Here is a 13826-nt window from a genome sequence, read left to right on the forward strand (position 1 = left end):
TACTCATGTTGCTGTTAATTTCTGACCTTATTGCATAAAAGCAAAACATAGCCCATTTGACATCTGCTTTCTGGAATTTGTTGAAATTTTTATTTATGACTTAACATGTGGCCAATTTTCGTGACGATTTCATGTGTTTTGAAAATGCTTATTTACTGTTCAAGTGTTCTTTCAGATTAAGGTGGGTTTTTTTTTTTGTTGTTTTGTTTTCTTATAGCTTACTTAAGTAATCTCTACACCCAACATAGGACTCGAACTCACAACCCTGAGATTGAGAGTCGCATGATCTTCCGACTGAGCCAGCCAGGCTCCCCCCTCAGATTAAGTTTTTAAATTGCTTTATTTAGATCATTATTTTTCCAGGGTGGGGGGGTCAATGGTTCTGTCTCTCTCTGACAGAGATCTTTTCAAGTTCTTTCACAATGGTTATGGGATTGTCTATACCTACTGGGTTTAGAAATCAAGTTTTTATACATGTATGTTTTAGGCTATATTCTTATATACTTAAGATTCATGACTTCGGCACTTCTTGATACTTGTCCTTTGTCCCATTGTAAATACATTGGTTTGTCCTGTTCAATGCGTTGGCCTTGAATCCTATTTTGTGGATGCGTGTGGCTAACATATCCTTTTATACTCTTTCTCTTTTTATTCTTTCTGTGTCATTTTGCTTTGTATATTTCTATCGTAGTAGCAGACAAATGGATTTTGTATTGAGTGTCTGCTTTAATGGGTAGATTTAACCCATTTGTGTTTAACCGTTGTTAGTTATAGCTAGATTTACATCTGCCATCTTCTTCCATGTCTCCTTTCTTAGCTTTCTTATTTTTGTGTAGTTTGTTTTTGCCTTTTGTTGGATTTTTCCCATTTATTTTGTTCTGGTTTTTCCCCCCCTTCTGATGACTAGGAACTTTTGAGCTTTGTTTCTAGTGGTTATTCTATACACTACATGTGTTTATGTGTGTATGATTCTGTTTTTTCTACCAACATCTGGATGTAATTATTATCTTCGCCTCTTCCCAAACGAGGCAAGAAATTTAGTAGTAACTTACTTTCCTCCATCCCCTACCCTCACATATGGATCATCATAGATTTTAGTTCTAAACTGTCATTCATTTTCTTCAAACTGTGTAACAAAATTTATTTAAACTTAACTCTTATGTTTGGCTGTGTTCTTTGTTTATCATTGTTTATAATACCACTCATTTTTTTTTCTTTCATGGATCTATTTTTCACTGTGCTGAAGTATTTCCTCCAAGAATTCTTTTCAAAAGCATGGATAATATTATTTTCAAGGCAATCAATGTATGAAATAACCATTTTTCCTTTCCCCACAGTCTGTTTTGACTTTCAGCTTCCTATTGAGTTGGGTTTTTTTTAATCCTGGATGAACATATTTTCACACATCCTAGATCTCTAGCTTGTGTTTTGGGCAATGCACATCTTCAGAATCCATGAGTCCATTAGTTACCTATCACCTGAATGTTTTCTGCTGTTCTACTCACCTTCCCATCCCTTCAGCCAAATCTGTGACATTTTCATCTGTTTTGCTGGTGGGATTTATTTAGTTGCCCTTGGTCCCTATCCAACATGACACCAACTTTTGCCAATGACCTTCAGCTGTCTATACTGTTCTTCACAGTATGTACTTGTCTCCACCAGAAATTATATTACCCATTCTTTTGTTCTTCAGTCTCCCTACTAGATTATGAGGCCTGTGAGAAGAAGGATTTTGCCTCGTTCACTCTAGATCTGTAGTGCCCAGAACACTGCCTGGCACAGAGTAGGCTCTCACATATTTCTTCAGTGAATGAATGAATGAATGAATGAATGAATGAACAAAATTGGGTAGACTGTTTGCATTCATTTATTCATTCAGCTACTATTTGAGTTCTTTTGTGCCAGCTTCCAAGCAGACCAGGTCCCTGCCTCTGGAAGTGACAGTCCAAATGGGAGCCTCTTAAATGGGCAGGAAGGACAGTGTGCCATAAAGGGTCTGTACAGGGGTGGGGAGAGTCCCCCCCAGGAGCCCAGGCAGCAGAATGCAATGAATCAGCTGGCCAAGGCAAGGGGAGCAGGACAGGATGGGTGGTTGGGGGATGACCCAGAGCTGGAGAGAGCACCCCAGGTGAGGAGAACAGGTTCACACCAGATCCTCTTCTAGGGCTTCTTTGTGTCAGGCACTGTTCCAAGGGTCTTAGTATTTTTCAAAACTATTTTATTTATTTATTTGACAGAGAGAGAGAGAGTGCACGCCAGCAAGGGGTGCAGCAGGCAGAGGGAATGGGAGAAGCAGGCTCCCTACCGAGAAAGAAGCCCAATGCAGGGCTTAATCCCAGGACCCGGGGATCTTGGCCTGAGCTGAAGACAGATGCTTAATGATGAGCCACCCAGGCATCCTGGGTCTTAGTATTTTAACTCAAAACAGACCTTAGGATCCCTGTTCATAGGAACAAAAGCACAGAGAAGTGAGCTTGCCCGGGATCATACTTTAGGAATGGAGAACCAGACTCAACCCAGAATCTGGCTACAAAATCCGTAGCCATCTGCTCCACTGCCTCCAAGGAGAAGGAAAATGGGTCTGTCAGGGAGTAGAGTGAGCTAGGAAATGGGGAAGGCCGGATGGTGAGCAGGGGGTTGCAGGAGGCTGAGGGCTTTAGCGCCTCAGGGGGTCAAGCATGTGGGTCTCAAAGGAGCTCCCCCAGTGACTGTGACCACTCTGAAACAGCCTGTGGGGAGGATCTTATCTCAACGGGGAAGGAAGCTGAAGGGGAGAGGGCTTCAGGAGTCTGAGGGGAGGAGGGAGGGAGAGGGGGATGGATGGGTTGGGAAGACTGCCTTTGTTGAGATGGCTCCTCCCACCTTCTCCCAGCCATTCTTGCTTCCTATCGCAGTGCCCCTTCCCACCAACCTGTGACAGCCCCATCCTAGGGCCAAGTGATCCTGGCTCTCAGAGGCCTCTCCTTCCCCGTAGCCTGCCTGCTGTCTGTCCACACAGGCTCTGAAGACCCTACTTGACCAGCCTTTTTGGGGCCTCCCCAATGCATGTCCTGGGGCTCTCCTCCCTAAAGGGAGCAAGGTAGAGGCATTGTTTCCATCTTATAAAAGAGGAAAGGGGGCTCAGAAAGTCAGACAACTTCCCCAGGCATCAGTCTGTAAGGACTGCGACAGGGAGCCAAGCCCAGGTATGGGTACCCCCCCTCCCCCACCCAGGGATTTTGTAGCAGAGCTGATCACTGGTTTTATGAGGCTTTTCTGTAGACAGACAGTTAAGTCCCGGGGGGGCAAGTAGGTTGGAATGGGCAGGTCCACAGTCTGTTAGGGCCTCACTGGGTCCCTTACACTTTAGCTCGGGAAAGCCGTGCAGCCTCTTGTGGGGGCAGCTTGGCCGAGGCACCCTGGGAACAGCCCAGCAGCATGGGGGACTGCAGGCCATGGGAGCTCTACCGGGGGTGGTGACACCCCTGAGTGGACTCTTCCCACCCCAGTTCTGGACACAGCTGGGCAGGAGGAGTTCAGCGCCATGCGGGAGCAGTATATGCGCACGGGGGATGGCTTCCTCATCGTCTTCTCAGTCACGGACAAGGCCAGCTTCGAGCACGTGGACCGCTTCCACCAACTCATCCTGCGTGTCAAGGACAGGTGAGAGCCACTGGGCCAGGACCTCCTGGCCCCTGCCTCAAGGCCGCCTGTCTGTCTGTCTGCCTGCTTGTGTCTCAGAGTCTCAGGTGTAAGCTGAGACACAGAAGGGCAGAGCTGAGCTCACACATCGGTACCCCCAACTCCTACCCCGGTTCTTTCCATGGGGCCAGACTGCTTCCAGGCCCTGAAGTTAGCCCCTCCCATGTCTCCTGAACAGTCCCCACTGATGGCTCCAGTTTAAGCAAATGTTACCAGGTTCGAAGAAAAAGTGAATTTCCTCTTCAGTATGCATTATAAGTGGTTACATTACATTTGACTGTGAGATATACAAGCCCCTAATTAAAGGCTCATTTTTTCCTTTAGTATTACATGGAGTAATTAAATAATTTGTAGTTTCTTAAAGCCTAACTGGTCTTTTCAGTTAATTGGCTCTTAAAGAGGCAACATAGGAGAGTAAAAGGACAAATTAAAAAGAAAGCAGCAAGCTTTGAGCAAATCTCAGTAAATTCAGAAAAATCTAGTTAACACCTATTCCAATGGCAAAGTGTTAATAATTTTACCAGGTAAGGGGATACACACTCACATGTACTCATATGCATAAAACTCAGACCCACAAATGTAAGTTAAGCTCCTATCTATAGGAATTTCAAAAGAAGAAACATAAATGACTCTGAAGTAGGAAAATATTCAACGTTTTGGCTAACCAAAGTGCAAGGGAAAATAATAAAGTATTATTTTTCACCTGTTAAATTATGACTTTTTTAGATAAAAAATCCCCATTGATGTTAAAGATGCTATAAGACTGGTCTTTCCTTCACCTTCAGACAGCAATATGGCTATACACACCAATGGGAATCTCTAAGGCAGGCGTGCCTCGGGAATCCCATCCCTCCTCTCCTGGGAGCCATCCCGATGTTGCAGCTGCTATTTTCTGAGTGCCAGCTGTATACCAGATACCGGTCCTGGTGCTCTTCCCCAGCCACTGCTGAAAGGGCAGGAGCCCTGCACGGCTGGCTGGTGCATCAGGATGACCAGGAGATGGGAGGGAGGAGGTCTGGGAAGCCAGCTCCTGGCCCAGCAGCCCCTCGGGAGCCCTCTCCGATGCTGTCGAGCCAGGGGTTGCCCCAGGAGGGGGGCAGGGACCCCTTTGTTCTCTTTGCAGTAAGCCCAAGATCCAGCAGTCTGGGGTGGGGGAGGGACTCATGAGTCAGCCCCAGGCACACTGGGGAGGCTGCGTGGGCTGCGTTATGCCCTGCCCGAGGTGTGGCTGTGTTGCCTTCAGCAGGTGTAGAGGCAGTGAAATTTCATGAGCTGCTGTTCCTTTATTCCCCAGAGAGTCCTTTCCGATGATCCTCGTGGCCAACAAGGTCGATCTGATGCATTTGAGGAAGATCACCAGGGAGCAAGGAAAAGAAATGGCGACCAAACACAATGTAGGTGGCGTGCATGCATGCGTGTGTGTATGTGAGTATATATGTGTGGGGTGGTCAGGGATGTACAGGAGTCCATGCCCATCACTCCTGCAGGACCTTGGGCCTCCTGGGTAATGGGTTAGATTCCACAGAGAGGCCTGGCAGGCCATATGTGACAAGGGCAATGTTGGGAAACAAAACAGCAGGTCCGAGAGAAAGCACCCTCTTCTCAGTCATGAGGAGCTCTGGTGGAGGGACCAGGTCCCTTCACTGTGGCCTGGGAGCTGTGGCATTCAGGCCACTTCCTGCCACTAGCACAGAAGATTCATCTCTGGCCTGTGCTGGGGGGTGGCTTATGAGCACTCTCTGAGCCCGCTGCCTGATTCTGCTCTAATCATCAGGCCAGCTGCAGCTGGTGAGCCATGTTCTGTGCCAGGCCTTGTGCCGGGATGCACTCACTCCTCACCAGCCCATGCTGAGCTAGGTATCGTGACAGCCATCTTACAGGTGGTCATACTGAGGTTTGCCCAGGCCACACCATGAATATCAGTAGACATCTTTGTTTTCTTTTTTTCAGTTCATTGAGATGCCCCTTTGCCCTCTGGGTGTGCCAGGTGGGGTCACTGGGCTTCTTCCTACCCCTCCCCCGCACCGGCACAGCCCAGGCCCCTGGTCTCATGGGTCAGTTATGTAGAAGTCCACTCTGCCTGCTGGGAGCTCTGATGCAAGGTTGCCCCTTCCCTTTGCCTGGTGGGTCCAGCTCTGTGAGTAGAGCAAGGGCACTCAGTGCAAATCACTTCTGTTTGTCTCTGCCTTCTGCTTCATTCACGTGTTCACATAACTATCCTGGCTTTATGGTACTTACTTCTAGTGACAGGAGACAGATAATAAAAAAGCAAATTACAGTGTAATGTGTACTGTGGAAAAAAGGAAATCAGGGAAGGGGGTCAGGAATGTGAGGTGGAGGAAGATGCTTTTCCAAACAGGGCAGTCAGGGAAAGCCTTGTGAGGGAGGGTGCATTTCAGCAAGGACTTCCAGGAGCTGAGGAAGCCAGGCTGATCGCTGGGGAAAGAAGGTTCCAGCTGAGGGAGTAATCAGTGCAAAGGCCCTCAGGTGGGAGATTGAGGCTTGATGGGCGAGGAGGCCAGCCCGAGCAGGAGTGGGAGGGGTGGGCTGTAGGAGGCCAGTTCAGAGAAGGGCTTCAAGGCTTTATAGGGTTCTCCTCAGAGGGAGAGGGGAAAGCACTGCAGGGCTTTGAGTGAGGAGTGGTGATGAGGTCTTGGCTCGTGGCTGCACAGCTTCTCGCTTGTGGCCATGCTGAGATGGGCCCTTAGAGGCCAGTTGTGGGAGCAGGGAAACCAGCTAGGGTCTGCTCAGTAACAGCCTGGCCCAGGGGGGTGCCGGTGAAGGTGGCAAGGAGATGGTTGGATTCTGGACGTGTTTCTAAGAAAGCCAACAGGACATGTGCACAGATCGGATGTGGAATGAGAGAGGAAGAAGGAATGGCAGGTGACTCTGTGGTTTAGGTGTGAGCAACTTTCAGGAGACCAGAGTGTCGGTAACCAGGCAGGAGAGATGATAGGAGGAGGTATGTGCGAGACAGGAGCTTGGCTGCAGATCCGTAGAGTTTGAGGGGCTGAGCAGATAATCAGATGGAAATGCCAAGATGGCAGCCAGATACAGCACCTGGGGGCGTATTGGCCATCAGCAGCATGTCGATGGCCTTTGAAGCCATACACACCAAGGAAGCGAGTGTACATAAGGCAGGGATCCCAGAGCTGGCTGCGACACTTCACCTAGTGATGCAGAGAGGTGAGGAGGGAGCCACAAAAGGGCTTGAGCTGTGGGTGACACATGAGGGCCAGAGTGGGGCATCATGGGTGCCAAGTGAAAACTTGCCTCAAGGAGGAGGGAATGGACAGGGCTGCCCCACAGCCCCCAGAGGAGAGCTAGAGACTCCCCGCTGGCTTCTGAGTAGAAACAGTCTGAGGGGCTCTGTTCCCCAGGCTCAGACTCCCTCAGGCCTCTCTCAGACACATGCGCACCCTCCCAAGCCACGGCGTGGGGGGTTCAGAGCAGAGGCTGCCCTCCTGCCCTGCAGCCTGGGGCTCCTGCAGCAAATGCCACTGCCTCATTTATCATTTGACCGAGCAAATCTGAGCTACTATCACAACATGCTATTCATAAGGCAAGTTCCTCTTTCACTGCCAAGGCAGGCACCCCACCTGGTGCCAGAAGGTGGCCTTTCCTAGCCCTGTGGTGGAGTCAGACCATGCTACCATTTAGTGCAGCGTTCCCTTTAATTCAACTCTCCTTGCTACTGAAACCCTAGAATTCTAAGAACCCAGATAACGCACCCCAGCATTTCTTCAGTGGTAGAGGCAGGACCCCCAGAAAGAAGGCAGAAGGTGCCCCAGGCTCCGGGGGGCACTACTACTCCTATACTTCTGAGTGGTGTGTGAGACGGCCGGCAGTGGTGGTCGGAGTCCTCTGGAACCCTGCACCTGCTGTCCTGACAGGATCCCAGCCCAAGAAGGGGCTCCAGGTGGGTCCCAGCCCCAGCTACAGGCACCTTCCTGCCTCCTCCCTGTGTGTGCAACAGGAAGCATGTTGCCCGGCCTCATGGGACTCTGGCTCCTCGGGCCCAGCAGGGATGCCCCCCACCATGACTGGGAGGGGCCCTGAAGCTTCCCCCAGCATCCCAAGCAGTCCGTGGGTGGCCAGGCAGGAAGTGTGACATGCACCTGCTTCAAACCTTGATTCCCTATCAGCTGCAGTGTGGTTTTGGGCCAGTACATCTCCAGTCTGAGCTCTCAGTGTCCCCCGCCACACAGAGGAGATACATGCTTACCCCCAAGGGTGGAGGTGGGGATTAACTGAGCTCAGGGATGTTGAGACCTGGCAGGTAAAGGGCCCAGATTCCTTTCTGTCAAACAGCCAACAGTGGAGGACAGTTTCCTTGCAGTGTCGTCAGAGGCTCAGAGACTGATTGGATGACTATTTTAAGAGTCTGAGCCATGCTTCGCAGGCTCTGCCCCTTGCATCCAGGCCAGCCATGAGACCTCTGCTTGAAGCCACAGTAATGTGTGAAGGTACTTTAGGATGTGTTCTGGGCAGTCGTTTATAACATCCTCCTCTAGAATAACAGCTCGCCTTGTCACCCCACCCCCACTGCCCATGCATTTGAACCACTGAATATTTTTATTTTCTTCACTGGGCTTTTCTTTTTTGAAAGTGTTATAATGAAATGCCTTAATTTTGTAGCCAGGAAAAAGTTATGAAATACCCCCGAGTTCTTCACCTTGACCACAGTCGTCCTCCCTCTCTGGCCTGGGAAACCTGTATATTTTGCACAAACCCCACACTCTCTCGAGGAGGAGTGGGCACAAAGCCTTCCTGCCTGTGTGGGGTCCATGATACAGGAGAAGGGGTGTGCACAGGACGGCATCCTGACCTCATGCAACCTTTGTTCTCCGCCCCGTGCTGGCCTGAGACTTGGGGTGACATGGCCCTCAACACCTGTCCTGTGGGGCCCCTCAGCCACATCTGCCTGTGAGCTGCCACCTTTCAGTGAGGTGATCATTCCACAGTACCAAATGTGCAGACACAAGCTCTCTGTACACATGGCTGAGCTCTGGACTCGTAGACACAGACCAATTAAGAGCTGAGCCCAGCAAGCCTGTTAGGGATGAGGAGGCACAGAGCAGCTAGGGGTCACTGAGGCATAGTGTCCTGCCTGTGGCCCAGCCTCGCATCAGCCTCTCCTGCCAGAGTCCCCTCTGGAGGGTCCAGGAAGAGGCAGAAGTCCCGTCATGGTGGAGAAACAGGCCTCAGAATGAAAAAAGAATAGCATCAGACCCTATTTTGGTTTGATAAATGAAACAGTCTTTAGTCTTCAAGCATATAAAAAGATCTCTTTTTTTCTATTTTTAGAGGGCTATTAAAGATCTCTCTGACGAGAGAATAAGAGGGAATTTAAGAAGCTGTCAATAACATTTTCCACCCTTAAGGAATAAGATGCCACCAGGGGCTTAAGGTTGTTGGCACTGGGGTTCTGTGGGGGTCTCTGAGAGCAGGGGGGTCCCTCGGGACCTCTGAGAATTTGCAGTTTTAGGGAACAGGGCTTTGTGGATCTCAGTGCTACTTTTACCAAGTTGAGCTTTGCCTTCCAGATTCCATACATAGAAACCAGTGCCAAGGACCCACCTCTCAACGTGGACAAAGCCTTCCATGACCTGGTCAGGGTAATTAGGTGAGTGCTGCACGCCCCCAGAAGCAGGCTCTCTGCAGAAAGATGGGCACTGGAAGGACTGGAGGGACATGACTGCTTCTTCCAAGGCCCAGGCTATGCAGTTCTGGGCCTGCTTTGGATTTCTTATCCCTCCATCCATTTCTTTTCCTCACCCTTCCCACCTTCCTTCACACATACCCCCTCACATCTCCTACCTCTGGATGAAGGGGAGCATAAGGGTGCCTTCCTGCCTAGGGTACCAGCTTAGCTTCCTCTCCAGCCTCCCCTCAGCTCTGCAGCTCGGGCTCCCTCCGCCTGCCTTCGGTATTCTCCCAACACAACACCTGTCAACAGCGTAGAAGTAAATCCCTGTCCTCTCCCCTGGCTGGAGGTCGGAGCGCCATGTGACAGTGCACCGGAGCCATCACCACTGTATGGAACATGCCCCTGCTTCCAGACTGCACATTCTGCCGGGCTCCAGGGGTGGCCAGAAATCCTCATCAGCAGTCTTGCATGCATTTCTTTACAGTCAGGGTCCCAGCTCTAGCCACCTTGTGCTCAGAGGGCTGCCACAGCCTCCTGGCTGCTCCCTGACTCCAAGGTTTGGGACATGCGGAACAGCCCAACCTGTGGTCCTCAAATATCCGGCATTTAGCGTGAAGCTGTGTGTGGTGAGCCCCATGGCTGTCGGTTAGCTGTGGACTCAGGGGCATGACTCTGACAGAGCGTATTTCCCCTGTGGCTTCCCGGTGCCCCCAGGATACATACACACACACACACACACACACACACACACACACACAGAGCCCTTTCCTCCCCATTCCCCTGGGTGCGCTGTGCTAGCATAGCCCTCACTTCACGCTTGCGCTCATGGAAAGATTTTCTTGTAGGCATCTTGCCTCCAGCTGGGACATGTGGCCCTGCAGGGAACTGGTTTATCTTGGTTATGGACCTGTAGTTCCGGGGCAGGTTTTATACGCAGGAATAGCTAACGGAAAACATGCAAAAAGCTTTTGGACTCAACAAACTTGTCATTTTATTTAAAATATGAGACATAAAAATAGAGGCCAGTATTGAATAACACATAACATAGCTGAAGATTTAAGTAACTGCAGCCACAACGTGACGTGAGGAATTCTCACCCGTGGGGCCACAGGCTTTGCCCTGCCCTCCCTGCCTTCCCACTTTCTGGGCCCCAGAGACGCCGTCCAGGCCAGGCCCTCCCCCAGCGTCCAGAACAGGCCTACTGCCTGCACCCCTGGGGCCCAGGAGGAGAGGGGCCGAGAGAAGCAAAGCCTGTTCTGACTGTTTTTCTGCTTTTCACTATCTCAAAAGGCAACAGATTCCGGAAAAGAGTCAGAAGAAGAAGAAGAAAACCAAATGGCGGGGAGATCGGGCCACTGGCACCCACAAACTGCAGTGTGTGATATTGTGACGGGCCTGAGGCCCTGGCCGCGGTGACCGTGACCTGGCCGGCCTCTGGGGCCTTCCACTGCCTAACCGCACTGAAAACCATGTCTAACCACGACCCTTGGCCCGAGGACCTGGCACAGGAAGGGAGAAAGGGCAGGGAGGAGCTCGGCTCTGGCTTTGCCCGAAGGGCACAGGCTTTCCTGAGTCTCACAAGAGATAGGGAAGCAGCCTCCAAGCCCCTCGTGTTGATTCAACCTGGTTCCTCCCTGTCTCTCGGTGGCTGTGTTGTTCCTTTGAAGTACACAGTATTGGTGTGATGTGGAAGTGTGTCCACGGACAGAGTACTGAACAAGCCATGATCCACCCCTACCCCGCTGCCCCCAGCCCAGAGTGTCTGAGCTTGGGGGGCTTTTGTAGTTTTTTAAATTATTTTAGTGATTATTATTTTATTAAAGGGGTCTGTGCCCACGGATGGGCGGAGCTTCTGGTCTTCAGCAGGCCACTCTGAGAACACGTCTGGAATAATGTTGTTGTTTGTGACTGAGTTTTCCCAGCAGTGCCAAAACTCAGCTCAACATGCAAGTGGAGGGACTGAGAGCATGGAGGTGAGTGGGGACAGTGGCCCAAGGCCTCGGAGGAACATCCCACTCCCAGCCTCCAAGCACAGAAGAGAGGTGCGGTCACCCAGAGGGTTTTGCTGTGCCTAAGGGTGCAGGTATTAGGAAATGAAATTTTATTTTGCTTAGCAGAGAGGCTGGCACGAGCATGTCCTTTTTTGGAGGGGTTTTCATGATCCTGGACGTGTATAAGTTAAGTTAGCTGATTGGCTGTGCAAAAGTGTCTTCTGGCTTTCCAGACTGTGTGGATTGAGTTCTGTGCCCTGAGAGCTCTCCTGGATCTGTCTCTTCCTGCTCTCCCACTACCTGTGCTGCCTCATGCCTCTTGGACACAAACACATGGACGTGGGCACGTATGTCTCAGCGTGTCCCAGTAAGCTAATGTGAACGCCATCCAGAAAGCTCTAGTTCATGCTGAATCTTAACCAAAAACAATCTAACACTGTTGTTACTAGAACACAACCAAGACAAGAAGCCATTTTCCCTTTGACTCCACTGACGACCACTTCTTAAAGCCCAGTAAATAAGCAAACCCGGCTAAGCATTTGCAAACTTAGGATTCACTTGCCTTTCTGGCACACACTTTTCTTCACCTCTTGGATCTTCACTGTAACATAATTAAAGGAGAAAGAAAGGGTGGGGTGATGACATGACCCCATACACCTGCTTCTATAAGGGGACACTCCCCCAACTTCCTGACAATGCCACTTCCCTCTCAGGTGCTGCCGCCGTGATCCAGAGACTGGATTTTCCCAGTCAGAGGGTGGAGGGGCAGCAGCGACCACAAAGCTCCCCATCCCTGACAGAAGATCAGAATATGAGGTAGCTTGCCTCATGACCCCATTTTTCATTTACAAATCAGGTCACGAGGCAAACTAGAGCATCCCTAGCAGGTGGCCTGGCTGCTCTTTTGAGAGAAAAGCCCTGAGAAGGTGAGCACCTCCCTGGACATGGAGACACCTCGCATCATTTCTGGTTTTGAAAGCATGCTGTGTTCCTGACTCAGCAAGATCACCAGCACCAGGGGGCCCATCCAAAGAGCATTGAATGAAATCATTGGGACCTCAGTTAATTGGAAATTCGAACTCCTTTATTTGTCTCAATGGTCTTCTCACCCCTCGCCCCCCTCCCCGACCCTGAACGGAAAGATAACAACATTCCAGATTAGGCACTTCAGAGTGTCCCAAGATCCTATAATGCTAATGGGCATTTTAAACACAAACAGGCCAAGGTTCTTTCCAACCCTTCTGCTCCTCTGAGCTGAGTCCTCAACAGACCCATGTGCAAAGGAGAGGAGGACACGGCAGCAAGACAGGCGGGACGAAGTACTGAGGGAGATGCTCTGCAAAGGAGGAGTGGTGGGTGGGAAGGGAAGCCGTGCACACAGGACAGCAGCCGCCGCTGGAAAGCTTCTTCTGGGCATGGACCATTGCCAGCAGGTCCCTGCCCCCTGCCCTGTGCAGAGTCTGCAGCTCCTTGGTAACCCTGAGTGGGGAGTCCTGTTGGAAGATCAGCCGCCCTAGAATGAAGCCCTTAGCCATGAAGGTAACCAGACACATGAGTTCATATGCTACTGGTCCCTCCCCCAACAGGGGCCGTGCTTCTGCCCACCCCTGCCTCATCTTCCAGGACACCTGTCCTGCAGTCAGCCTGAAGGTCAGCTCCACAGTGCTTGAGGAACAAACTGGTGAAGGGAAGGCCTGCTGCTGCGGAGTCAAGGTTAGGCATTATGTTCTGTGACCTCGTGTTCCCCAGAGATGAGACAGAAAAATAACACTTTTCGAAGACAGTTCTTTGTGTTTAAGGGAACTGTGGGCCCTTGGAGGAGTGGGGGCTTCCAGATAGGCCAGAATGGAGTGTACCCTGGGGCATCCCCAGTACAGTAGCTTCTCCGTGGTCCTGTGAGAGGGTCATTTGGAACACCAGTTGGCCACGCCACTCCATGACTGGGGAGTCCAATGGGACTTAGGTCTTTGGTGACCTTTTGGTATTTCCACTGGTTTTGCAGACCACCTCAATAGTGCTACCTTCACATCCCCTAGAACATGCCCTTCTTGAAACCCCCTCACCCCATGCCTTTGCCACTGTGTGCTCTCAAGTTTTCTCCTAAAATTTTGACACCCCCAATTAGAGGGCTACTTTTCTACCCAACAGGTAATCTTAGCCGTCTTCCCCACCCCTCCAGCCTGGGGCTCTGGCCACTGACTTCTCCTATACTTGGCCACAGAGGGGTCCCTTGGATGGTCTCTCTTAGGACTTTGACCCCACCTTGTGTTGTTTGCTGTGGAGAATGCCTCGTGGCCTAGTGTGGCCAATCTCACCTTGCCAGGAGACATGACCCACTAACACATGGCAGCTCTGACCCAAAGGCCACATGTGACAGTAATCTGGAGCCACAGACAGGTTCCCTCCATTAGCAGCCCATTGGGTTAGAAATTCCATGTTGGGTTTACATAGAATGAAAGATACTTGAATTGTTGAGCGCCCGTGAGCGCCCAGCCTCTGCTACC

General features: G+C 50.8%; 1 protein-coding gene across 2 annotated transcripts in view; it reads left to right on the top strand.

The window, feature by feature from the left end:
• The window catches only part of MRAS (muscle RAS oncogene homolog), a 60928-nt gene extending 47533 nt beyond the window's left edge, over positions 1-13395 (top strand). For both annotated transcript variants that reach the window (XM_059390999.1, XM_059390998.1), the window contains exons 3-6: positions 3489-3642; positions 4976-5075; positions 9228-9307; positions 10622-13395. In XM_059390999.1, coding sequence (XP_059246982.1) covers positions 3489-3642; positions 4976-5075; positions 9228-9307; positions 10622-10721 — 434 coding nt within the window. In that variant the 3' untranslated portion in view covers positions 10722-13395. The remainder of the gene's footprint in view (positions 1-3488; positions 3643-4975; positions 5076-9227; positions 9308-10621) is intronic.
• Positions 13396-13826: the final 431 nt, after the last annotated feature.

Source organism: Mustela nigripes, chromosome 2 (assembly GCF_022355385.1).
Source record: "Mustela nigripes isolate SB6536 chromosome 2, MUSNIG.SB6536, whole genome shotgun sequence".
Taxonomy (NCBI): domain Eukaryota; kingdom Metazoa; phylum Chordata; class Mammalia; order Carnivora; family Mustelidae; genus Mustela; species Mustela nigripes.